We start from the raw sequence: 25,410 nt of genomic DNA on the forward strand, positions 1-25,410 counted from the left end.
CATCACAGGAAAAAGAATGAATGACGGATGCTCTTTGAGGTTCAGAATCTTTTGGCTGAGTCCCACCATTCCCATTCCAATCCATCCAAAATACAGCTGCTAAAATTACCTTCCTTCCACCTCAAACTGTTCTCTGTTTGAATCCCATCTCTAGCTCCTCATCACCAACTGGATCTATTTAAACTTCTTGTTTTTGCCTCCAAGGCTCTCCACAGTGCTGGCAGGGTTGCCAATTTTGGTTGCACATATTCCTGGAGGTTTCATCACATAACATAAGCTTTAATTAAAGATTAATCTGGAGACTCTAGGACAAACTTGGAGGGTTGGCAACCCTAAACTCTGGCCCAGCTAGAATCCTACTGCATGCCCTCCTGCCCCATCCACTCTGTCAATGACAGGAGCCTCAGATGGTCCATTCATTTCCTTCTGTCAGTCTCACTTCCATGCCCATTACCCAGACTCTCAGAATGTCTGGCCACTGCAAAGGCCTGATGCTGCAAGGTGCTGAACTCCTCACGGGTGGTGCTGAGCCCCCTGAACTACTAGTGGCTTCAGTGGGAGCTGAGGGTGCTGGCACCTTGCAAGATAGAATAGAAAGTTGGCTGGGAAAAGGAGCTGCCAAGAGGTATCAGAAAGTGTGTGAGAGAACATCCTACTAGGAAGCCTAATCTCTGCTCCATCGCCCACCATCAGGGTGTAGACATGGAGCCAGCATGAAGGTATGTTTTCCAGAAGATTGAGATCCAGGATGATGTGACCTACAGAGGCCGAAAGATTTTTGACCCAGGGTACACACTACAGCTGTTTATAGTCACAAGTCATTAAAAACCTTTTCTGAGGAATAATCAGTAGTTTTAATTTTTCTTACATGGGCACTACTCAACCTCATTACAGCTGTGTTGGGTGGCGGGAAGTAGCCATCACCCAGGGCCTAATTAGGGCCCTGACACGTGCGTCCTTCTTCCTTTATTTCCGTACTGACAATTTCAAAAACCTTTTTCTCCAAAACATTTTCAAATTGGGAGAGTCAACAAAACAGACCTTTTCCCTCTCTGGTAGGTGGGCCAGGCAGCATGGCCGCAGCGTGCTCCAGTGGGCAGGACCAGGTGGCATGGCTGCAGCCTGCCAGCCCCAGAGCTGCAGCTGCTTTGGAGGCTGTGGGGAGAGCAGCATGTCCAGAAGTGGAGAGACTCTGGCCCTGCCTCTTCCCTTTTGGCTCTGCTGGCTGTGCTGCCTCTTCTTGCTCCCTCTGTTGGGAGGAGGGGCTGTGTCCCACCTCTCCCTCTCTATACCCGTTCATAAGCCGACCCCCTTCTCTGGTGCTCCCCTTTTTTACTAAAAAAATTCAGCTTATGAACAAGTATATACGGTAAACTACAATACAGAACCGCATTTCCCACACCCCTCAGAAGCAGTGCAAAGGCTTAGGAGAGTTGGGTAAAGGAGCAGCTGAGGGAGAGGGATTGCTTGGAAGAAGCCTGGGTGTGAACTTGGAGGGTTGTTGCGTATAGGTGGGAAAAGTATGGAACAGGTTTTTAGCGGGGGGGCATGGAGGGACTGTTAGGGAGCTTTCCCCATGCAGACCCTGGCTGACCCCTAGCCTCTCCCATTCAGTCAGGCACATCTGTCCCTGTCTCCATGTGTCCCCGAGCCCCCATATGTCTTTGCACCCCCTATCCTTGTGTCCCTGCACCCCCACTCAGAAACCCCCCCATCCTTATGTGACCCTGAACCCCCTCCCCCGTCCCATGTGTCTCTGTGTCCCCACTCAGCCACTACTCTGTCCCTGTGTGGCCCTGCACCCCCACCCCTGTCTCCATGTGTCCCTGTGCCGCCACTCAGCCGCCCCTTGTCCCTAAGTAGCTCTACACCCCCTCCCCATCTGGCCTTGCACCTCCCTCCCTCCTGTGACCCTGTGCCTCCACTCCCATTCAGCCCCTGCCCCAGTCTGTCCTCCCCCACTAGCCCTTATTAGGTCCTGTCTGTGACCCCCCACCAGCAGCCCCACACTGTCTGTCTCCCCATAGCCCCTGTCTCCTGACAGGAGCTGTGAAGAATGCAGGCTCTTTCTCTTAACTAGCTGGCCAGGAGCTGCTGCTCTGTTCTATCGCCACAGTGCCATCTGGTGGGCAAAAGGTGGAACTGCAGCAACTTTCTGTCAGAAGCTTTTTTCTGCACAAAAAATTAAAAAATATGCACAGCTTATTAATTATGTATGCGCACAGTAGTACAGAATTCTCCCAGGAGTATCTGATGTATCTCTCTACAAAGGAAGCCCTGTAATCAGTGCATATCTGGTACAAGAGCCTGACCTGCAACCTACCATGTACAAGAAGTACATGACAATAATATTATTACGGAGCACCATCAGTGTAAACAGAACACCGAGGCAGACACACTTCTTGCTTCATAGAACAATTTTAATAGGGGATGGACCCTTCAAAAATGCTTATGTGTAAGTGCTGACATCAATAAAGTTACTCGCAGTGGTAAGCACTATCTCTGCTGCTTAGTAAGTGCTTGCAGAACTGGCTTCATGAACCACACTCTTTAGACACATGAAATACTGGGTGAAGCTCTGTTCTTGAAGCAATGCAGATTTTTTTTCAAAGCTAATGATCTGGGGAGCTTTTTGTGCTCAGCTGCATGGCAACATCTAGTAATGTGTATCTGTATCTCTGCCCTCAAAATGACACAGATGGCTGTCCTAATCAGGTCTGGCTGATGATTTCCAAAACACAATGGCAATCTGGATGGCTCATTGGATTAGCAGAGTTATAGAGCTTTTCATCCCTAGAGAATTAGTCTTGACTAAAATTACTAGTGATTTAATGTTACTGGAGGAGGCTGTCTGGTGGAAAAGTGTCTATCTCACTAAAGCCATCTCCACCTTTGGAGCCTTCTCTAGGCAATCTCAGCAGAGAGCCCCAGGGCTTCAGGGGCTGGAATCTGAAGACTCTTCTGACACTATACAGCTGGCCAGAAAATGAAAATACCATCCCATAAAAAAATTAATGTTTTTGAAAAAATATTCATCCTGAATCAGGGCAAATGTCAAAAATGACAAAATTTCCAGAAAAAATCCATTTGGGTTCTCTCAGAAAAGAATTTGTTGCCTTTGCAGCTGTTCTTCTGGAGGCATCTCGTCAATTTCACTTTCTTCCTGCTTGCCGAAAGTGAAATTGGCAAAAGCCTTCTTGGCGGGCAGTCAGCCTCCATCATTTTGGTTTTTTAAGATGGGAAATCAAAAATTTTCAGGAAAATTGAAATTTTCTAACAAATTGTCAGCTAGCTCTACCTGGCAATTTCATCCAGCGGTGAGCAGCCCTTGGTGTAGTCACATCACTGCAAACCTCTAGCGCTGACATGCAAAACCATTCTAAGTCATGATTTGCTCCCTACCTGTTGCAGAGCTAGACCAGGGCAGGGGCAGCCCACAGCATGGCATGCAGGCGAGGGAATTGGGAGGCAGTGTCAACTGGGAGCACAGTTAGAGGGAAGTACCAGCAGAAATGGCCCTGGTGTGTGTGTGCAAATGTGCATGTGCCATTAAAAGTCCGGTTGTCGGTGTTGCAGGGCTAAGGCAGGCTAGACTCTACCTGTCCTGGCACTGCGCTGCGCCCTGGAAGTGGCCAGCAGGTCCAGCTCCTAGGTGGGGGGGGCCATGGGGCTCCGTGTGCTGCCCCCACCCCGAGCACTGGCTCCACACTCCCATTGGCCAGGAACCGTGGCCAATGGGAGCTATGGGGGCAGTGTCTGCGGGCGAGAGCAGTGCGCAGAACCACCTGCTGCACCTCTGCCTAGGAGCTGGACCTGCTGGCCGTTTCCGGGGCGCAGCGCGGAGTCAGAACAGGCAGGAAGCCTGCCTTAGCCCCTCTGCTGCACCACTGACTGGGAGCCGTTGGAGGTAAGCCCATGCCTTAACCCTGAGCCCCCCCAACCCAGAGCCTCCTTCTTCACCCCAAACCCCTCATCCCCAGCCCCACTCCAGAGCCTGCACCCCAGGACAGAGCCCTCACCCTCCCCTGCACCCCAACCCAGAGACCCCTCCCCGCCCCAGACCACCTCTGCCCCACCCCCAGCCTGGATCCCCCTGATGCACCCCAAGCCCCTGATCCCCGGCCCCACTCCAGGAACTGCACCCCCAGACAAAGCCCTCACCCCCTCCTGCACCCCAACCCCCCACCCCCGCCGGGAGTCCCCTCCCACATCTTGAACCCCTCATTTCTGGCCCCACCCCAGAGCCCGCACCCCCAGTTAGAGCCTTCACTCCCTCCAACACCCCAACACCCGTCCCAGTCCAGTGAAAGTGAGTGAGGATGGGGAAGAGTGAGCCATGGAGGAAGGGGGAATGTAGTGAATGGGGGGCAGGGCCTCAGGGAAGGAGTGGGACAGGGGGCCTGGCCTCGGGGAAGGGGTGGGGTTAGGGTGTTTGATTTTGTGTGATTAGAAAGTTGGCAACCCTCCTAACCTCCCCACTGAGCTGCCTGCGCCCAGATTGTCCCACACAGAATCCTTTCATCCCACACTGAGCTCCTCCATGTTTGGAGCCTGCCTGCCCCACACCTGGTGCACCTGGCACAGAGGGGCAGGCCCAGGCCTTGTGCTGTGTCAGGGTTGGATGGAGCCTCACCAATGAGTCTATGTCCCCAGGGTGGGGTGGCTGCAGGCTGAGCTCCCACCTTCGTGCAGCCAGTGGCCTGTGCTCCCCACTGTCATGCTGGAGCATCTGCATTTATTTATTGACAAATAAAAATTGCAGAAATTTAAAATATTGTGGACAGAATTTTTGATTTGTTGGTGGAGACTTTATTTTTTTTTGGCATAGAATGCCCTCAGGAGTAACGTGTGCATTGCATGTGTGCACATGTGGTGTGTGTGTATGAACGTGTACATGTGAACAGTATGTGTGACGGAGCACAAGTGTGCACAGCTGAAGGAACTGAGTGTGTAAGAACGAGTGCGCGCGCGCGCGCGCCCACGTTCCCCGCCCCAGCATGACGCCAAGCGAGCCCCGGGCCGCTTTTCCTGTCGGAGGCGAAGTCCGGCTCGGCCCGACCTTCCCTTTAAGGGCTGACGCCGTTACTAGGGCGGCCGGGGAGGCGCGGAAACTGAACCGGCGCTGCGGCCAGAGCGACAGGCCCGGCAGCTCCCGCCGCACGCTATGGCCGCCGCCGCCGGCCTGGTAGGGGCCGGGGGGGAAAGCCCTTGAGAGTGGGGCCGGGGGCTAAATTTGCCGGGGCTGGGGTGGGGCTAGGGGCGAAGGGCGCGTGTTGCCGCCCTGTTAATATTGCAAAAAGTCATTGCCAACCGCAGAGCCGCCCGCCCCGCGGCCTGGTAGGTGGTGGCAGTGCCCCGGGGGAGGGGGGGCTTTGCCGGGTCCTGCCCTGCAGGATACCGAAGCCTGGCCTGAGCTGCGGGGCGGGGCCTTGTGGGGTGCTCGGTGCAGCCCCCAGTCAGCTTGAAAAGGGGCGCGAACACTTTCCTGCCTGAGCTAGGGACCGATTGGTTTAGGCACAGGGAGGGGGACAGGCAGTTACTGGATCCGCGAGGGTTTCCCTGCTGAGTCCTGGCGTTTTAAAAACCAAAACTATTTTTATGAATTCTTATTGAAACCATCCTCGCTTTTTGACGGTGTCTTTTGCAACTAGGTTTATTGCTTTGTAGCCCAGTGGGCCAAAAATATACTTTGGTAGTTGGCCACCAATGTCTGGTGTCTCACAAATCTCATTAAGCATACAAATGATGTGAGATAGTGATGTTATAGCCACCCTGCTGCTATTTCTGGTCTTTCTGATCTGCTTCTCTTCTTTGCGCTTCCCCCACACCTTTCCTTCGATGTGCAGCTGACTAGCTGCATATACTGTTTTTGTAATTATATGCATAATTATACAAGTAGTTGTATGTAGACTGTTTTATCACCCAATGCTGGGCTACTATTCTTTTGGAAATCTGGTCTTGAATATTTTAGGGTGGGGAAATTGCCAAGCCTTGTCATAAAAATATGTATTTTTTTTTATTGTATTAAGGTCACTATTAACATTAGCCTATATTCTTTAAATTTTATTGTCTTTCAGGAGGATCCGTCTCTGGAGAAACACTTTAAAGGCCATCGAGATGCCATCACTAGTGTGGATTTCAGTCTCAATAAGAAACAATTGGGTAAATTATCTTTTTATGTTCTGACAGTCACCTCAAAAGTCTCTCCTTTTTTCAGGGAAATTAAAAGAGCTGCTGAGTTACAAAACAGGCTCAGAAATAATCACTTGTAGAGCACTGAAGAGTTATTTTCAAGTCTGAAAGGCCCACATTTTTGCTTAAATTCTAGAAATGGCATTTTTAAGTGGTGTGCGTGAGTGCGTGTTTATCTTGACAAAGTTGCAAGGAGCATTGAGTGTTACACTGTGTCTTGCATATTTGTGTGCCTCACTTTACTCTGAAACCACTGTATTTCAAAACTTCAGTTCTACTTGGTGTGACTTAAAGGCTTGTTTTCCATCCACTGTCCATTAATACAATGCATTGCATTGTAATCAGTTGTCTTTTCTGAGAACCAAATAGAAATTGACAGATGTCCATTGGCCTACTACCTACATTGAGGCCCACTGTGCATTTTAGTACAGGAGAGAATTGCTATGTCTGTTGCAGAGGTGGTGAACAAAGAAATTATATGGCAAAGGTGTCCAGTAGACACATACAGATACAGCAGGGCTAAACACCTTGAAATTCAGTAGTCCAATAGGTTGTCAGAAGGCATATTTCAGTATCCCTTATCAGGACCCTGGTAACCCACATAACCCTTTGCTATGAAAATTAGGGACTATCAAAGTTTAGCATATTCTCTTAGGCTACATCTACATTACCCACCGGATCGGCAGGTAGTAATCAATCTACTGGGGGTCGATTTATTGCATTTCATCTAGACGCAATAAGTCAATCCCCGAATCGATGCCCGTACTCCACCTCGGCAGGAGGAGTAAGCGGAGTCGACAGGGGAGCGGCGGCAGTCGACTAGCCGCTGTGAGGACGGCCAGGTAAGTCAAACTAAGATACTTCGACTTCAGCTATGCGAATAACGTAGCTGAAGTTGCATATCTTAGATTGATTTCCACTCGCCCCCAGTGTAGACCAGCCCTTAATTACCACTCCCTCCTACCGTTTCCCTTTTGTTTCTCAGTGGCTTCTTTATTCTTTTTTTTGTTTTGTCTCCCTTCCCTTGCTCCTCTTTTTAGGTTCAGGCCAGCAACTGCAGAGCAAGAGCAGTGCTACAGTCCTACATAGCAGGTGCTGTGGGTACAGCACTTATATGAATGAAAATGCAGGCAGGAAGACTCAAAATATTTGAGTGAGGTATATTGAGTCAGCTACTCTATATTCAAGCAACATGTACACTTCCCATCCTTTATATTAGATTCTTCATACATCTCTACCTCAATATAACGTGACCTGATATAACATGAATTCAGATATAATGCGGTAAAGCAGTGCTCCGGGGGTGGGGGGCTGCGCACTCAGGTGGATCAAAGCAAGTTCGATATAACGCGGTTTCACCTATAATGCGGTAAGATTTTTTGGATCCCGAGGACAGCATTATATTGAGGTAGAGGTGTATTTTTAAGCTGAAGAAGTGAGCTTTCATTTAATGCCATTTTACTGGGGTGTTTACCCTACCCAATGCTATTAATGACTCGCCAACAATAAACTGCAAAATACTGCTTATATCTCAAAGTGCTTTACAGAGATAGCTAAGTGCTATTTTTCCCCATGTCATAGATAGGGAAATTGTGGTACTGCAGTTAAGTAACTTCATCATACAGTGAATCAGTAGCATACTTAGGACTAGAGTCTCAGCCCTGTCCTCAATCCACATATGTTTAGCTGCCTTCTTTATTTTAATCCTAATGTTTTTAGGGAAAGGTGTTGCTGGCAAAAAGCCACTGAATGGAAATGTATGAACTTTTTCCCTTTAAAGGAACATGAATAATGGAACATCCTGTCTGAAATGGGTCTAGTTTAATCCTGAATCCTATCCAAGAAAGGAGAGAGCTATTCTTTTTGTATTGAAATGACTGCGAAATAAAAGGATGTTTCCAGCAAAAGCTATTTGGTACTTTGCCACAACTGAAACGAACTAAAATCTACTTGTGATTATGATACTGTAGCATCTAAACCTAATATCAAAAACTAATCTGGTTTTTTTTCCTAGGCATGTTTTATGTTCACTGGAGATATGTCCCACTTGGTGCTCTGACAGGGAGTTAAAGATTATGCTTTTTTCTGTTGACAGGCTAAGATTTTTATACCGCATAGTTGTCTGTTTTTTGTTTGCTTTAAAAAAATCCACAAAAAAATCAACTCCTTTCCCACAAAATGTCTGTAGTTTAAATGTAGGATTAGTTTGAAGAGGTATTTTAATTGTCACCATTTTAGAGGTTTGTTGTATAATATTTTTCTGTAAGTTGCCATTGAATATCTGTGCCATTATACATCACAGTAAGTGTGCACTGCACTACGGACATATAAAACATGGCAGGCTGTAGGGGAAGCTGCACTTTCATCAGGGACAGTGGCATAGAGAAGGCTGGGAACATTCATCTGAAGCAGTGCCTCAGAAGGACATGTTGGTAACTGTGTAATCATAGAAAAGTCAGGTTCCTGGGGCACAAAGCACTGTCACAAGTGTGTGTGTTTTATATGTTGCTAATTTGCTGGGCTTGTCTGCTTTGTGTATCTACATTTGGATAATTAACCAAGCAAAGTCGTGATTGCTGTTTGCGCTCCAAAAAAAAAAAAATCTTTTGATGAAGAGACACTGAGTCTCAAATCTTAGAACCTCTGCACATGTGTGTATTGCCTTCTATTGGAATAGCTCTTACAATATTTGTACTTTTTTGTTTGTTTACTTCAATAACAGAATTACATGAACTAATTGCCATGCCTACTTTCAATTAATAAGTGATTCTGAATGGTTGGTTTGAATTGCCAATAAAAAATAGAATTGTAGTGGTCCCCCAGGTTAACAAAGGTCTTAATTCAGTGGAGAGACCCAGTGTTTGAAAGGGCTGAAATCTGTGCTGATCCCTTCAGTGTATATGATTGTTCCAGTGTACTAAGAGAAGATATTAAATGAGTCTTTTTCCTCTAAATTTAGCAAGTGGCTCTATGGATTCGTGCTTGATGATCTGGAGTATGAGACCCCAAATGAGAGCCTATCGCTTTGTGGGTCACAAAGATGCAGTGATGTGTGTTCAGTTTTCACCTTCTGGCCATCTGGTGGCCTCAGGCTCCAGAGACAAAACTGTCCGTTTATGGGTTCCAAATGTGTAAGTATATCCTGCTTCCTAACTCTTTTTTATATTAAGTTGTGGTGTGTGATTTCCGTTGGCAGGAGTGCTCCAGTGTGGGGGTTGGGAATCAGTTATTTGCTAAAGGAAAAAATATTAGGTGATGCAACAGCCATTCTGCATAGAACTCTTCTATAAAGTGAATTTAGTCCTGAAGAAGATGCCAGCTTGTTAGCCCTAGAGACTGAAATCCTCTGTCTACAGAACAGCTACAGCACAGACAATATCAGTGTAAACTTCCTGACACAGTAATACTGTACTTAAATAGTTATGTACTGGTGTCCCTCCCAGTTCATGTTTCATGGTTCATTAGTCCTTTGCTTTGCTCTGGCACTAACAAATACAGTACTCAGGTTTTGTAATATAGGCATCTGTTCTAGGAGTTGGATTTCTGACTTGCTTGTTGTTGTCCCGCCAAACAATGGGTGACTTTTCATGACCTCTGGTTAATAACTCCCTGTCCCATTAATAGCAGAATGATGGTATATGGCTAAAACATAGGCCTGGAAGTCAGGAGACCTAAATTTTTTACGCTGTCATGGACTTGCATGGGACCTTACCCTTTCTGTGCCTCAGTTTTCGTAACTTCTAAAATTGTGATGATGGCCTACCAAACTGGGAGATTAGAAGACTTAGTTTGATGTTTGTAACGTGCTTTGAAATGCTTGTCTGGCAGCTGCTAGCCATTATTTTTACCATTCCTCTAACCGTCCAGTCTGTCTGTGCTGCTGCCTTAAAATGATTGAAGTACGTTAGTTAGCCCAGAGCAGGCCCATCTACTACTCATCCAACTGAAATACACTGTAAGTGGCAAAGGCATGCTTGCAACATAGACTCAAATCACGCTTCTGTCTGCAACTTTTCTTTTTCTACAAGTAACATCTGTTGCACCTCTGTATGGAGCTGAGAATGTCTCCCTCCTCTTTCGCTAAACTGGGGAAGTGATCTTCCCCTTCATGTGGTAGCCAGCGTGAGGATTTGGGCCCAGAGAGCTGGGGAAGGGTGGCTTTCTGGGAAGTGCAACTGTTAAAGACTATAAAGAAATAGTGAGTCTGGGCCCTGAGAGGGAAGCAGACTCGTGGTGGGTCTCTCTTATTGGTGTTTGGTTTGCACTCTTTAGCAATTGAAACTAAACACAGCAGCCCAGGAAGCAGGGAAGATATTCTAAAATAAATCATTTCTATTTTTGTTGGAATGTTTTATGGCTATGAGTAATTATATTATTTTTTTTGTTAACACAGTACTCCTAAATTAGCCTGTGCCCTAGTTCTTGCTATAATCTAGAAGTGTCAGATTTAAAAAATCCAGAATCTATTTGCTAGAAGAATAAAACAAAACTAGATTCCCTCCTTGCCCCCCTCAAGTCTTGAGACCCATTTTAAAAAAAACTTATTCATAAATTAATAGGCTCTCTTGTAAATTCTTCAAATTTTTGTTCTGTACTCAGTGCATCTTCCCTAAATGTATGACTCTATTATTCGTATATAACAAAAGTTTAATCCCTGCTTTTAGTGCAAATCTCAATTTGTCTTTTAATATGGAGGTGCCATTGTACCCTCATAATGATAGCATGACTGTACAATAGATCCATTTTACAGTGAAATTGGATAAAGTTAAGCTATACTTACATTGAAGCAGGATGAAAATATGCAGATTGCAATTTCAGTTATAGTTAACTTCTGTTTAGTAGAACTTCCCTGGAAGAAATATGACACACCTGTATATAAAAACAGGTATATTATTTAAGACACTAGATAAATTATATTTGATTAAAATTTAACCTCATTGTTCATCCATCTAGACAAAAAAAAAAGGGAGTGACAGTTTCTTCTTCTGCGTGCAGAGCCTGGCTGCTAATATATGTAATCCTGAAAATAAAATCAACAAAAAAACACCACTTACTGGAGTTCTTGGAAGTGAATGTGTAAATTGTGTGGAAAGACTAGATCTTCTGGGGAGGCTGAATTTAAATGAATTGTGCTGGATGAAATCTCAGTGCCTTGAAAATATCAGTTCAGTGATTGAAGCTGTATGTGTGGTTGCCATCTCAGAAGTAAACTAGAATGGAAAGGCAATTATTCCACTTCTGCCTGTCTTGAGGCAGCTCATTATGTGGCAACTTTCAGTACTGTTGATTTGTGTGTGTATGGTTGTTATTATCAGTCACTGAACTTCTATAACTATACTCAAGGAAAATATCAAGTTTAAGTCAGATGCCTCTTTAGTGTGTTAGTCACAGCTTGATTAAATGTAGTCCAATGAATGCACTGCAATATCTTTAGTTAGGGGAGAACTTAAAAAGCAATAAGGGTAGTCTTGAGTAACCTAACAAAACATGAAGGTCAGTAGCATTGCTGTTAGTGTTGTACTGTGTGAGAAGGTCTTGACTTTATTAAAAATGAAGGTAGTTAGTTCAGAAATTTTCAGTACCAAATTAACATTTGCATGTCTTGCTCTGAAAACATGGATTTTATCCATTTTGAGATTCATTCATTCCTTCTCCTTCCTCTTCAGATCTTCCTTGATCCCACTTATCCCACTTATCTAATCCAGGGTTTTTTTTTTTTTTAAATTAATTAGTAAAAAAAAAATTAAACTAAATGACACACTTTTTTTTCTACCCTTATTATGAGCGTTTACAATGACGATTGTGACCGTGTCTGGAGACCTTATCTTATTATCAAGCAAGCATGGCAAGATCAGGGAATTAAGGGTGGGCTCACCCAGGAGGGCTGGCTGCTGAATGCCTTGTGAGGTTCTCAGGAGTGAACCAGTGAGCTCTTACAATCTGCTCCTTGGTGGATAAGGGGGTATGTTTTTCTAAAGAAGCAGAGATCTACACTAGATGGAGAAAGGTCTTCTTGGTAAAATACTTGGGGCCCCTGCAAACTGTTCTCAGCAAATGGACCCCCTTTGAATTAAGTGGGGCTGTATATGGGTGCAGAGTTTGTCTGCAGGGAATAGATTACAGAATTGGGGCCTTAGGTTTGTTGTTGGACCATGTTTACAAATCTTGCCACTTCACACTGCTATTATTTAATTTAAATGCCAATTTGAAGCTTTTTGAGTTGGCAAGAAAAAATAGTTACCAATAGACTCTTTTTAAAACTAGGGAATATTCTATATAGCTTTCAGAACCCAGAATTCCCTGTCCCTTGTCAACCTTAAAGACTTGAGGCCACCAGTCTTCTGGCAGATTAGGACTGGATGGGATTTATTTTGGAGCCAGTCAAATGGGGGTTTGCTGTTGAAAGATAAGAGAAAGCTGTCTCTTCCCAGGGCCTGAGTGCATTCCTTCTGCAGCACTTCATGTCTCTTTAAAAATAAATAAATAAATTAAAAAAATTAAGAATCCAAGGGTTCAAGAATCTGGTAACAGAACCTGGATTTCCAGTTACAGCACTTGGGAGCTGGTCCATTAAATATTAGCTTTAATGAGAAAACCCCACCACTTCTCTCATTCAGCTCTTGGCTTGAGCTCGTCGATCGTTCAGCATTGTGCTACTGCTAGCCCACCCTACGCTAGGGAGTGGTGCAGGACTGGTAGCCTACCAGGCACCTATTGAATCCTGAAATTCTCTGAATTTTGTTCTGCAGTCTTGTATTTGTTTGCCAGAAAAATACCTTCTGCACTACTTTGAAAATGTTGGTGAGAGGAAGAACTAATAATATTAAATTCTGTAGCTTGTTTGTGTTTTTTAAATTGGTCTCACTTTGTCCACTTCTCGTATTTCTGATTAAAAGTAACTCGTGTATTTCTCAGAAGATGCTGTGTAGGAAAAGTATTTGCTGTAATATTAGACACACTTCCATTTGGTATCAATGGTTTATCTGACTATAATTGAAACTCTCCTTTATACCTTTCTTTTTCCTCATTGCAGTGACAATTAAGACCTGATGTCAGCCCAGAAATTCAGCCACTATTGTTCTTGTCTTTGTATACTGATTGAGCATCACTGATGTAAACAGTCTTTTTAGCAGACTGTTTGATTTACACTAATATTAAAAACATGTCCTTTTTCTTACCTCTGTATAGACAACACAAACATAAATTGTCTCAAGTTAGGATGGGCTCCAGTAACTAAAATCAAACAGAGCAGTTTCTTTTAGTGCTATGTTTTATATAGTTCCTAAACACTTGTCTGCTCAGGATAGGTCAACAATTTCCTCCTAACATAAATGTATATGGTGTCCATAGAAATAGCGGTTAGAAACACTCTGTCTAGTGTACACAAACTTCAGGCTGTTTAGAACATAGTGTCTTAGCCTCTTGTGCAACTTAAAAAAATCATTCACTCCTTTTTCTACCTAGCAAAGGAGAATCTACTGTGTTCAAGGCTCATACGGCAACTGTAAGAAGCGTTCAGTTCTCCAGTGATGGACAGTCCTTGGTTACAGCTTCTGATGACAAAACAGTCAAAGTATGGACAGTTCACAGACAGAAATTTCTCTTTTCCTTGAGCCAGCACATAAACTGGGTTCGCTGTGCCAAGTAAGTACAACCTGCCGGCAAAAAACAGTGGTGGTAATGTATGTCTTAAAACAAAGAGTGCATTCAACATGTGGCTTTGGTGTAACAACCTTGCCTTATGCTTCAAATCAGTCCTGAGCTGAAGTAATTTTGAACAGGTATAGAGATCCATATATCCTCGTTGCCCAACCCCCAGGTAAATGCGACTTCTAAATTTTTTTCTTTAGCAGTTGGATTTGTGATGACTGGGAGAACTGCATGGAGAGTTGCCTGCTGGGTGCAAAAGTTGCAGACCTCTTGAGATACCTAGATAGACTTGTAAGCAGTGCTGGGTTGGAACCAGTAGTCATAGTACATGACATAGGGAAAGATAGGAGAGAGAGGTCCTGGAGGCTGAATTTAGGGCAGTAGGTAAGATAATTTCTTTTGTTTTTAAGTCCTCCATGATAGCATTCTCTAAAATGCTTCCAATTCTATGTGCAGCGCCAGTTTGATAGTCAAACAGTGGGGTCTCAATGCCAGCTGAGACTATGGTGTCGGGAGGAGGGATTTAGGTTCATTAGAAACCGGGGAACCTTTTGGGAAAGGAGGAGCCGATGCAGGAAAGACTGGTTCCACCTAAACCAATATGGAACGAGATTGCTGGCATGTAAAATTAAAAAGCTTGTAGTGGAGTTTTTAAACTAGGACTGGGGGAAAGCCAACAGGTATAAAGGTGCACACAGTTTGGACAGACACATCCCTGAGGAGAGGATTTATTAAAGTGGACAACTAGTCTAATAAAGAGGAGACAATAGAAGTTGATAAAGTAGTTGGGCACTGAAGAGAAACAGTCAAACAAAGGCAGATAACTAGATATTGACAAACTTTATAAATGCTTGTATACAAATACAAGAAGTCTAAATAGTAAGATGGTTGAACTTGAGGTATTAAATGAGGATATTGATATAATAGGCATCATGGGAATTTTGCCATTGTTCTATCATAGGACATGGTAAAACCACTGTACAGAAAATATACGAATGACAGAGTAGGTCTTACTGGTGGGGGAGTGGCAGTATATGTAGGGGAATAAAAGCATAGTCAATTATAGTAACAATCTTAAATGAATCAAACAGTATAATATTTCTTTGGATGGAAATTGTGTGCTTGAATAATAAGACTATATCAGTAGGAATATACTGCTGGCAACCTGATCAAGATGGTAAGGGTGATTGTGAAATGCTCAGGGAGATTAGAGCGGCTACAAAAAACAGAAAATCCAGTAATGGGGGATTTCAAATATCCCCATGTTGACTGGGTATGTGTCATCTCAGGATGGGATGCAGAGATAAATGTTTCTAAACACCACTAATTTGCTTCTTGGAGCAGCTAGTCATGGAACCCACAACGGGAGAGGCAATTCTTGATTTAGTCCTAAATGGTGCACAGGATCTGGTCGTAGAGGTGAATATAGCTGAACCGCTCGGTAATAGTGACCATAATGTAATTAAATTTAACATACTTGGGGGGGCGGGAATCCAATGAAAATGACCACAGTAGCATTTAATTCAGTGGTTCTCAAACTTTTGTAGTGGTGACCCCTTTCACCACTACAAGTCTCTGAGTGTGACACCCCCCCCGCCCCCCATTAAAAACACACTTTTATATCCAACACTATTATAAATGCTGGAGACAAAGCAGGGTTTGGTGGTCGTGGCTGACAGTTCGCAAACCCCCATTTAATAGCCTCATGACTCCCCTTTTTCAAGTTAAATCAGTGGTTCTCAAACAGGAACTACAAAAGAATGAGGAAATTAAAAGGGACAGTCGCAAGCTCTATGGAAACATTAAAATCACTATAATATAGGCTCAAATTATGTGTACCCTTTTTTACTGTGTGTGGTTGTGGGTTTGTTTTATTTTTTAGGACCCAAAAAAAATGCCACCGTGGCTAAACAACCGGGTGAAAGAGGTGGTTAGAGGCAAAAAGGCATTCTTTTAAAAATTGGAAGTCAAATCTCACTGAGGAAAATAGAAAGGAACATAAACTCTGGCAAGTCAAAAAATATTAGACTGGCCAAAAAAAGAATTTAAAGAGCAACTGGCAAAACCACAAAAAGTAACAGCTAAATTTAAATAGATCAGAAGTAGGGCAAAGCCCACCAAACAATCAGTGGAGCAACTGGATGATGGAGGTGCTAAAGGAGAATTCTAGGAAGCTTAGGCCATTGTGGAGAAGCTAAATGAATTCTTTGCTTCAGTCTTCACTGCAGAGGATGTGTGTGAGATTGTCACACCTGAGACATTCTTTTTAGGTGATGCATCTGAGGAACTGTGTCAGACTGAGGTGTCAGTAGAGGAGGTTTTGGAACAACTTGATAAATTTAAACAATAAGAAGTCACCAGGACCACATGGTATTCACCCAAGAGTTCTGAAGGAACTCAAATATGATATTGCAGAATTGTTAACTGTGGTATGTAGCTTATCCTTTAAATCGGCCATGGTACAGTCGACTGGAGGATAGCTAATGTAACACCCATGATTTAAAAAGTCTCCAAAGGCAATCCTGGCAGTTACAGGCTGGTAAACCTAACTTCAGTACCAGGAAAATTGAATGAAACTATAGTAGAGAACAGAATGATCAGACATATAGATGAATACAATATAGTGGGGAAGAGTCGAGATGGCTTTTGTAAAGGGAAATCATGCCTCACCAATCTATTAGAATTCTTTGAGGGAATCAATGAACATGTGGACAAGGGTGATCTAGTGAATATAGTGTACTTGGACTTTCAGAAACGCTTTGACAAGGTCTCTCACCAAAGGCTCTTAAGCAAAGTAAGTAGTCATGAGATAAAAGGGAAGGTCTTTTCGTGGATCAGTAACTGGTTAAAAGATAGGAAAGAGAGGGTAGGAATAAACAGTCAGTTTTCAGACTGGAGAGAGGTAAATAATGAGGTCCCCCTAGAATCTGTACTGGGCCCGGTGCTGCTCAATACATTCATAAATGATCTGGAAAAAGGGGTTAACAGTGAGGTGGCAATGGTTGCAAACAATACAAAATTACTCAAGATAACTAAGTCCAAAGCAACCTGTGAAGAATTACAGAAGGATCTTTAAAAACTGGGTGACTGGGCAACAAAATAGCAGATACAATTCAATGTTGATAAATTCAAACTAATGCACAGTGGGTAACACAATCCTAACCATACATACAAAATGATGGGTGTGACGGGTTCTGTCACAGAGACCCCCTTGGGGCTGTCACCTGATGTGCTGAAACTATCTCTGAGCCCATTTTCTCTGATGGCTTGGGACTCCAGAAGTTCTCCCTGGCTTGAGCCTGCTGCAACACAGACCCAGGGTCTGAACCATGCTCCTAAATCTGCAGACTTAACTGAAAACAGCTCAGCAAGTATTCCAGTCTTCAGCACCCAGACACCCAGCTCCCAATGGGTTCAAGCCCCAAATAAATCAGTTTTATTCTGTATAAAGTGTATACAGGGTAAACTCATAAATTGTCCGCCCTCTCTAACACTGATAGAGAGAGATGCACAATTGTTTGCTCCCCCAGTTTATTAATCACTTACTCTGGGTTTATTAATAAACAAGTGATTTTATTAAGTATAAAAAGTAGGATTCAAGTAGTTTAAAGTAATAACAGACAGAATAAAGTAAGTTACCAAGCAAAATAAAACAAAACACGCAAGTCTAAGCCTAATGCATTTAAGAAACTGAATACAGGTAAATCTCACCCTCAGAGATGTTCCAATAAGTTTCTTTCACAGACTAGACTCCTCCTTAGTATGGGCCCAATCCTTTTCCCCTGGTACAGTTCTTGTTAGTTCCAGCTCAGGTGGTGGTTAGGGGTTTTCTCATGACTGGCAGCCCCCTTTGCTCTGTTCTACCCCCTTTTATATCTTTGGCACAAGGTGGGAATCTTGTCTCCCTGGATTCCCACCCCTCCTTTTAAACGGAAAAGCACCAGATTTAAGATGGATTCCAATACCAGGTGACATGGTCACATGTCACTGTAAGACATCCTTCTTCATTACCTAGTAGCTGGGAGACACTTACACAGGAAGGCTTGCAGGTAAACAAACCCATTCACAGTTCATTGATTCTGAAGCACCCTTAATGGCTTCCACTTAACATGTTGGCTGAGGGAGTGGTGTTACAAGGAGGGCTTTGGGATGTATGGGCACTGGGAGGCTTTTGGGGACAGACAACTGTTCTCAAGGGATGGGCTCCACCTAAGTAGGGAAGGAAGTAGACTTCTAGGAGGGAGGCTGGCTCATCTGATTAAAAGAGCTTTAAACTAGACACTGGGGGGAGACGGTCGGGAGAGGTCCTAGTGCTCTCCACGCCAAATTTTCACATTGGGAGTGAGGACAACAAGATAACAACAGATATAGCCAGAGGGGGGCAGGCAGGTGTAAGGAAGAGCGGGGGGACAGATTCTAGATCTACAAGTCATACTGGAAGTACTGTGTCCCTACCGAGTTGGGTGAAAAGAGTGAGAGGAGCCCAACAGGAAAAATTAGGATGTTTGTTCACCAATGCGAGAAGCTTAGGTAACAAAATGGAGGAACTGGAGCTCCTGGTCCGGGAATTGCAACCGGATATCGTAGGAATAACAGAAACATGGTGGAACGGTAGCCATGACTGGAGTACAGGTATGGAAGGGTATGTGCTGTTTAGGAAAGACCGATGCAAAGGTAAAGGTGGGGGAGTAGCACTGTATATCAATAATGAGGTAAAATGTAATGAGATAACTAGCGCTGCAATGGACAATACAGAGTCTGTTTGGGCAATGGTCACATTGGGGAAGAAAACTACCAGAGCCTCATCCAGGATAGTGATTGGGGTGTGCTATAGACCGCCAGGATCTAGCTTAGAGATGGATAGAGAGCTCTTTAATGTTTTTAAGGAGGTAAACACTAATAGGAACTGCTTGATCATGGGGGACTTTAACTTCCCAGATATAGATTGGGAAACAAATGCTAGTAATAATAATAGGGCTCAGCTTTTCCTAGACGTGATAGCTAATGAATTCCTTCATCAAGTGGTTGCTGAACCGACGAGGGGGGATGCCATTTTAGATTTGATTTTGGTGAGTAACGAGGACCTTGTTGAGGACATTGTTGTAGGGGACAACCTGGGCTCGAGTGATCATGAGCTAATTCGTTTCCAAATAAATGGGAGGATAATCAATAGTGCATCTGAGACTAGGGTGTATGATTTCAAAAGGGCTAATTTTACTAAATTAAGGCGACTAGTTAGGGAAGTGGACTGGGCTAACATATTTAGGGATCTAAGGGCAGATGACGCCTGGGGTTACTTCAAGTTGAAGTTGCAGGAGTTGTCAGAGGCATGTATCCCGAGAAGCACGTAGGTAGCAGTTTTAGACCGAGCTGGATGAGCAAGCGTCTTAGAGGGGTCATTAAGAAAAAGCAGAAAGCGTACTAGGAGTGGAAAATGGGAGGGATCAGCAAGGAAACCTACCTTATTGAGGTCAGAGGGTGCAGGGAAGCTGTGAGAAAGGCAAGTGGAGATGGACCTAGCGAGGGATTAAAACCAATAGCAAACGGTTTTTTAGCCATATAAATAGGAAGAAAACCAAGAAAGAAGAAGTGGGACCGCTTAAAACTTTAAATGGAGTGGAGATTAGGGATAATCTTGGAATGGCACAATATCTGAACGAATACTTTGCCTCGGTCTTTAATGAGGCTAATGAAGGGCTAAGGAATAGTGATAGAGGGACCGATGGGAATGATGATATGGGGGTAGACATTACGGTATCTGAGGTAGAAGCCAAACTTGAACAGCTTAACGGAAGTAAATCGGGGCCGGATAATCTTCATCCTAGAATATTAAGGGAATTGGCGAGGATATTGGATAATCTTTAATAAATCCTAAATTCGGGATTGTACCGACTGACTGGAGATTAGCTAATGTAGTTCCTATATTCAAGAAGGGAAAAAAGTGACCCGGGAATTATAGGCCTGTTAGTCTAACATCTGTAGTATGCAAAGTCATGGAAAAATCTTAAAAGAGAGAGTGGTTCCGAGCATGAGGCCGATGGCAACTGGGATAGATTACAGCATGGATTTACGAAGGTAGATCGTGCCAAACCAACTTGATCTCCTTCTTTGAGAGAGTAACAGATTTTTAGACAAGGGAAATGCGGTGGATCTCATATATCTGGATTTCAGTAGCATGAAGAATTACTGGTTAAATTGGAAAAGATGGGGATCGAAATGAAAATCCAGAGGTGGATAAGGAGCTGGTTAAAGGGAGACTGCAGAGGTAGTATTGAAGGGGAACTGTCCGGTTGGAGGGTTACCAGTGGAGTTCCTCAAGGCTCGGTTTTGGGTCGATTTTATTCAATCTATTTATTGCTGACCTGGGAACCAAGAGTAGGAGTGGGCTGATAAAGTTTGGATGACACCAAGTTGGGGTATTGTCAATTCGGAAGAGGATCGGGATATTCTCCAGGGAGATTTAGATGACCTTGTAAACTGGAGTATTAGTAACAAGATGAAATTCAATAGTGAGAAGTGTAAGGTTATGCATTTAGGGATGTCTAACAAGAACTTTAGTTATAAGCTGGGGACGCACCAGTTGGAAGTAACGGAGGAGGAGAAGGACCTAGGAGTCCTGGTTGATCGCAAGATGACTATGAGTAGGCAATGTGATGTGGTTAAAAAGCTAATGCGGTCTTGGGTTGCATTAGGCGAGGTATTTCTAGTAGGGATAAGGAGGTGCTAGTCCCGTTATATAAGCGTTAGTGAGACCTCATTTGGAGTATTGTGTGCAGTTTTGGTCTCCCATGTTTAAGAAGGATGAATTCAAACTAGAACAGGTCCAAAGAAGGGCCACTAGAATGATCCGAGGAATGGAAGGCCTTTCGTATGAAAGGAGACTTGAGGAGCTCGGTTTGTTTTCCTTAACCAAAAGAAGGATAAGAGGAGATATGATTACACTCTTTAAATATATCAGAGGGATAAATACCAGGGAAGGAGAAGAATTATTTCAGCTCAGTGCTAATGTGGACACGAGGACTAACGGATATAAACTGTCAGTCAGGAAATTCAGGCTTGAAATTAGACGAAGGTTTCTAACCATCAGGGAGTGCAATACTGGAACAGTCTACCGAGGAAACAGTGGGGCGAAGGACCTCCATGACTTTAAGATTAAGCTAGATAAGTTTATGGAGGGGATGGTATGATAGGATAACGGGCTTAGTCAATAGGTCAATTATGTGCCTGGTATGATATAACCTTTTCCAGAGGGTTTGGCTGGAGAGTCTTGCCCGCATGCTCGGGGTTCAGCTGACCGCCATATTTGGGGTCGGGAAGGAATTTTCCTCCAGGGAAGATTGGCAATGGCCCTGGAGGTTTTTCGCCTTCCTCCGAAGCATGGGGCAGGGGTCACTTGCTAAGGAGTGGGTGGATCGGCTTATGTGGCCTGCATCTTGCAGGAGGTCAGACTAGATGATCATAATGGTCCCTTCTGATCTTGAATTCTATGATTCTATGATTCTATGTTTACATCAGTAATACAAGTTTATATCTTCTTCTCCTAACTCCAGACATAGAAATAATACATGCAAACAAATAGGATGAACACACTTAGTAGATCATAAGCTTTGTAATGATACCTTACAAGAGACCTTTTGCATAAAGCAAATTCCAGTTACACTCCATATGTTTATGAAAATATGCTTATGAGTGTGAATATAATGTAACATCACAATGGGTTCGATACAGGTGTCACTTAAGAAAGATCTTGGAGTCATTGTGAATAGTTCTCTGAAAACATCTTAATGTGCAGCGGCAGTCAAAAAAGCTAACAATGTTATGGACCATTAGAAAACGGATGGATAACAAGACAGAAAATATCCTAATACCCCTATATAAATCCATGGTACTCCCACACCTTGTGTGCAGTTTTTCTTTTCCCATCTCAAAAAATATATATTAGAATTGGAAAAGGTACAGAAAAGGGCAACAAAAATGATTATGGGTATGGAACAGCTTCCATCTGAGGAGAGATTAAAAAGGCTGGGACTTTTCAGCTTGGAAAAGAGATGACCTCAGAGTGAATATGATAAAAGTCTAAACATTGTGACTTAGTGTGGAGAAAGTGGATAAGTAAGCAAGTTGAAAACAAACGAAAGGAAGTACTTTTTCATACAGTTGTACAGTCAACCTATTAAACTTGTCAGAGGATGTTGTGAAGGCCAAAAGTATAACTGGATTAAAAAAACATTAGGTTCCCATCCAGGGATCACTCAAATTGCCCTGTTCTGTTCATTCCCTCTGAAGCATCTGGCACTAGTTGCTGTTGGAAGACAGGCTACTGGGCTAGATGGACCATTAGTCTGACCTAGTATGGCCACTCTTGTGATCTTTTCTGTCCAGAAGAGAAGCTAACTGTCTAGTTACTTCAGCCCTATTTCACTACTTCTTACCCTGATGCACTTCTGTTTCACTTCTTCATACCAATGGGATATCAGAAATAGTGTTATCCCCATTGTGACAGGTTGAATCACAGAAACCCCTTTGGGACTGCCAACTGATGGGCTGAGACTACTTCTAACCCATTTTCCCTGGCAGCTTGGGACTCCAGAACCTTGCCTTGTTTGAGCCAGACATGCTTGTCTGCTGCAAACCCAGACTAGGTCTGAACCACATCACCTAAACGCTGCAGGCTTAACTGAAAGCAGCTAACAGAAGTGTTCCTGTTTCTAACACTCAGATGCCCACCTCCCCATGGGGTCCAAACCCCAAATAAATCCATTTTACCCTGTATAAAGCTTATACAGGGTAAACTCATAAATTGTTTGCCCTTTATAACACTGATGGAGAGAGATGCACAGTCGTCTCTCCCCCCCCCCCACACACTGGTATTAATATATACTCTGGGTTAATTAATAAGTAAAAAGTGATTTTATTAAATACAAAAAAGTAGGAGTTAAGTGGTTCCAAGTAATAACAGACAGAGCAAAGTGAATTACCAAGCAAAATAAAATAAACCATGCAAGCCTATGCCTAATACAGTAAGAAAGTGAATACAGATGGAATGTCACCTCCAGAGATGTTTCAATAAGCTTCTATCACAGACTGGATACTTTCCTAGTCTGGCCACAATCCTTTCCCCTGGTACAGCCCTTGTTCCAGCTCAGGTGGTAGCTAGGGGATTTCTCAGCCCCCTTTGTTCTGTTCCACTCCCGTATATAACTTTTGCACAAGGCGGGAATCCTTTGTTCCTCTCTGGGGTTCCTCTTCTCTCCCCCACCCCGCCCCGGCCAAAAAAAAAATAAAATGGAAAAGCACCAGGTTTAAGATGGATTTCAGTACCAGGTGACATAGTCACATGTCCTGTGAGACCCCAAGCCTTCATTCCTCCCAGCCTGACTCAGGAAGGCCTGCAAGCAAACAGAGCCATCCACGGTCAAATTTACGTCAAGATTCCAAACCACTGTTAATGGCCTACACTTTTCATAATTACAGTAGGCCCTCAGAGTTGTATTTCATATTTCTAGTTTCAGATTCAAGAATGATACATACATACAAATAAGAGGACCACACTCAGTAGATTATAAGCTTTGTAATGATACCTTACATGCGACCTTTTGCATGAAGCATATTCCAGTTACATTATATTCACATATTAGCATATTTTCATAAAATCACATAGAGTGCAACGTCACATCCGTTGTGTTATATACATGGCCATAATTCTTTCATTGCAACCTAAAGCCTTAATCCTGTAAAGATTTATGCATGTGAGTAGATGTGTTGATCTCAGTGGTCCTACTTGTCGGAGAGGGCGGCTTAAGGTTGCACTTGTCTGGTACTGTCAAACAGTATTTCTAATGCTACAGTTACTGTTATCTAGTTTGAACTTCTCCTAACAGCCTTAACCAGAAATATAGGCATTTTGAGGACAAATAAATTACCTTTCCTACTGGTAGTGAATCTAGAAATTGTCCGAAGCAGTGCCTAGAAATGAAGCACTTGAAACCGCCTTAAATGAAAACAAGTGGGATAGATGATCTGAGATCAGTTTAACCATTTTTTTCTGAAGTCATTTAATCTATCTGCATGCTGTTCAATAATTTCAGTCCTTTTAGGTTGCTTTTCTCAGTAATCATAGAAATCAGCTTTTCAGATTTAGCTCTGCATTCTGCTACCCTTGCTCCTCAAGTAGTCGTATTAACATCAGTGGGACTACTCAAAGAGTAAGTACTTGTCTACATGAACATTTCATTTGTGGCAAGCTGGGGTGTAAATCTACCATATGCTAAGTGTCCATGGACCCAGCTGCTACACACTAACCATTCCCTAGTGCACTTTGATCTACCCTGCTTTGAAATGTGAGTAGATCGAAGTGCACTAGAGAACAGCAGGGTACACAATGACATTTAGTGGATGGCAGGTTAGTGCGGGGTAGATTTACATCCCAGCATGCTGTGAACTAAATATTGGTGTAGACAAACCCTAAAATGCATCCTACCATGAGTAAGGTATCCAGATCTAGCCCATACTGTCTGTCCCCTCCAGCTTCTTATTAGTTCTGAACTTTGTTATAACTCCTGTCTTTGTTTTAGATTTTCTCCAGATGGAAGACTAATAGCTTCTGCCAGTGATGATAAAACTATCAAACTATGGGATAAAACCAGCAGAGAATGTATACATTCTTTTTGTGAGCACGGTGGGTGAGTACCAGTAGAATGCACAGAGGCAAGACACACAAGACTGTCTTATTTGAGCTTTCACACTTTTTTCACTGTTTGGCAGAGGTTAAATCGTGACTGACTGCACGGTCACATAGATCCTAGCTACACAGAAATTACCTTTAGTCACCAACCATTCCTTCCAGATCCCTTACTGTTGGGCTTGAAAGTGACATGGATGTTAGTGTAAATGGAGCTAAACATGTTTTAACATCCATGTAGTGGCCTAGATATGAGAACAGTTCTTAGAAATCATTTTAGCCACATTATGCTGAGGACAAAACCACATTAAATGAAACTTTTTACATCTCTTCTCCTCTTTCTCCCCCCCCCCCCCTCCCGAAATACATACATACATTTCTCTCTCTCTCTCTCGGTCTAGGAAAGTTAAGGAGGTTTGAATCTCATTTCTCTTCACTAGATTTTCCAAAACTTTATTTTTATTGTGCTCTAAATTAATGAAGTTCAAGAATTAAAAGGTCTTTGCAATAATGCTTTGCACTTGTGCAGTACCTTTCATTCTAGGCTCTCTAAACCATTCATAGAATTAATCAAATCTCCTACATGTCTTCTGTGAGGTAGAGAAGTATTATACCTATTTTACAGCTGAAACGGAACCACCACAAGATTAAGGGACTTGTCCAAGGTTACAGAACAAGTCAATGATCGAACTGAGACCAGAACCCATGATTTCTAGGTTCCGATTCCCTGGCATCATTTGACACGCACCTCCTCAATACACCAGTAACTGCATACTGCCTTTTTTATTTTCCCTTTCATACAATTCTCTTGTTTCAAGATAATGTCTGAATTTGTCATTAAGGTTGTATTTAATGTCATGACTTTTGATTCTGATCTCATTAATGGC

At 43.3% G+C, this 25,410-nt stretch overlaps 1 protein-coding gene across 6 annotated transcripts in view; it reads left to right on the plus strand.

Moving 5' to 3' along the window:
* The first annotated feature begins 5,032 nt into the window (after positions 1 to 5,032).
* POC1A (POC1 centriolar protein A) overlaps positions 5,033 to 25,410 on the plus strand; it is a 107,176-nt gene continuing 86,798 nt past the window's right edge. For 5 of the 6 annotated variants that reach the window (XR_005601277.1, XR_005601278.1, XR_005601279.1 and 2 more), the window contains exons 1-5: positions 5,033 to 5,185; positions 6,078 to 6,162; positions 9,152 to 9,323; positions 13,657 to 13,836; positions 24,417 to 24,524. Coding sequence is in view for 3 of the 6 variants with exons in the window: in XM_039547418.1 (XP_039403352.1) it covers positions 5,165 to 5,185; positions 6,078 to 6,162; positions 9,152 to 9,323; positions 13,657 to 13,836; positions 24,417 to 24,524 (566 nt within the window). In the remaining 3 variants the exon portion in view is untranslated. The remainder of the gene's footprint in view (positions 5,186 to 6,077; positions 6,163 to 9,151; positions 9,324 to 13,656; positions 13,837 to 24,416; positions 24,525 to 25,410) is intronic. The other variant, XM_039547417.1, reaches the window with a different exon arrangement.

This window comes from Mauremys reevesii, linkage group 7 (genome assembly GCF_016161935.1).
Source record: "Mauremys reevesii isolate NIE-2019 linkage group 7, ASM1616193v1, whole genome shotgun sequence".
Classification (NCBI taxonomy): Eukaryota; Metazoa; Chordata; order Testudines; family Geoemydidae; genus Mauremys; species Mauremys reevesii.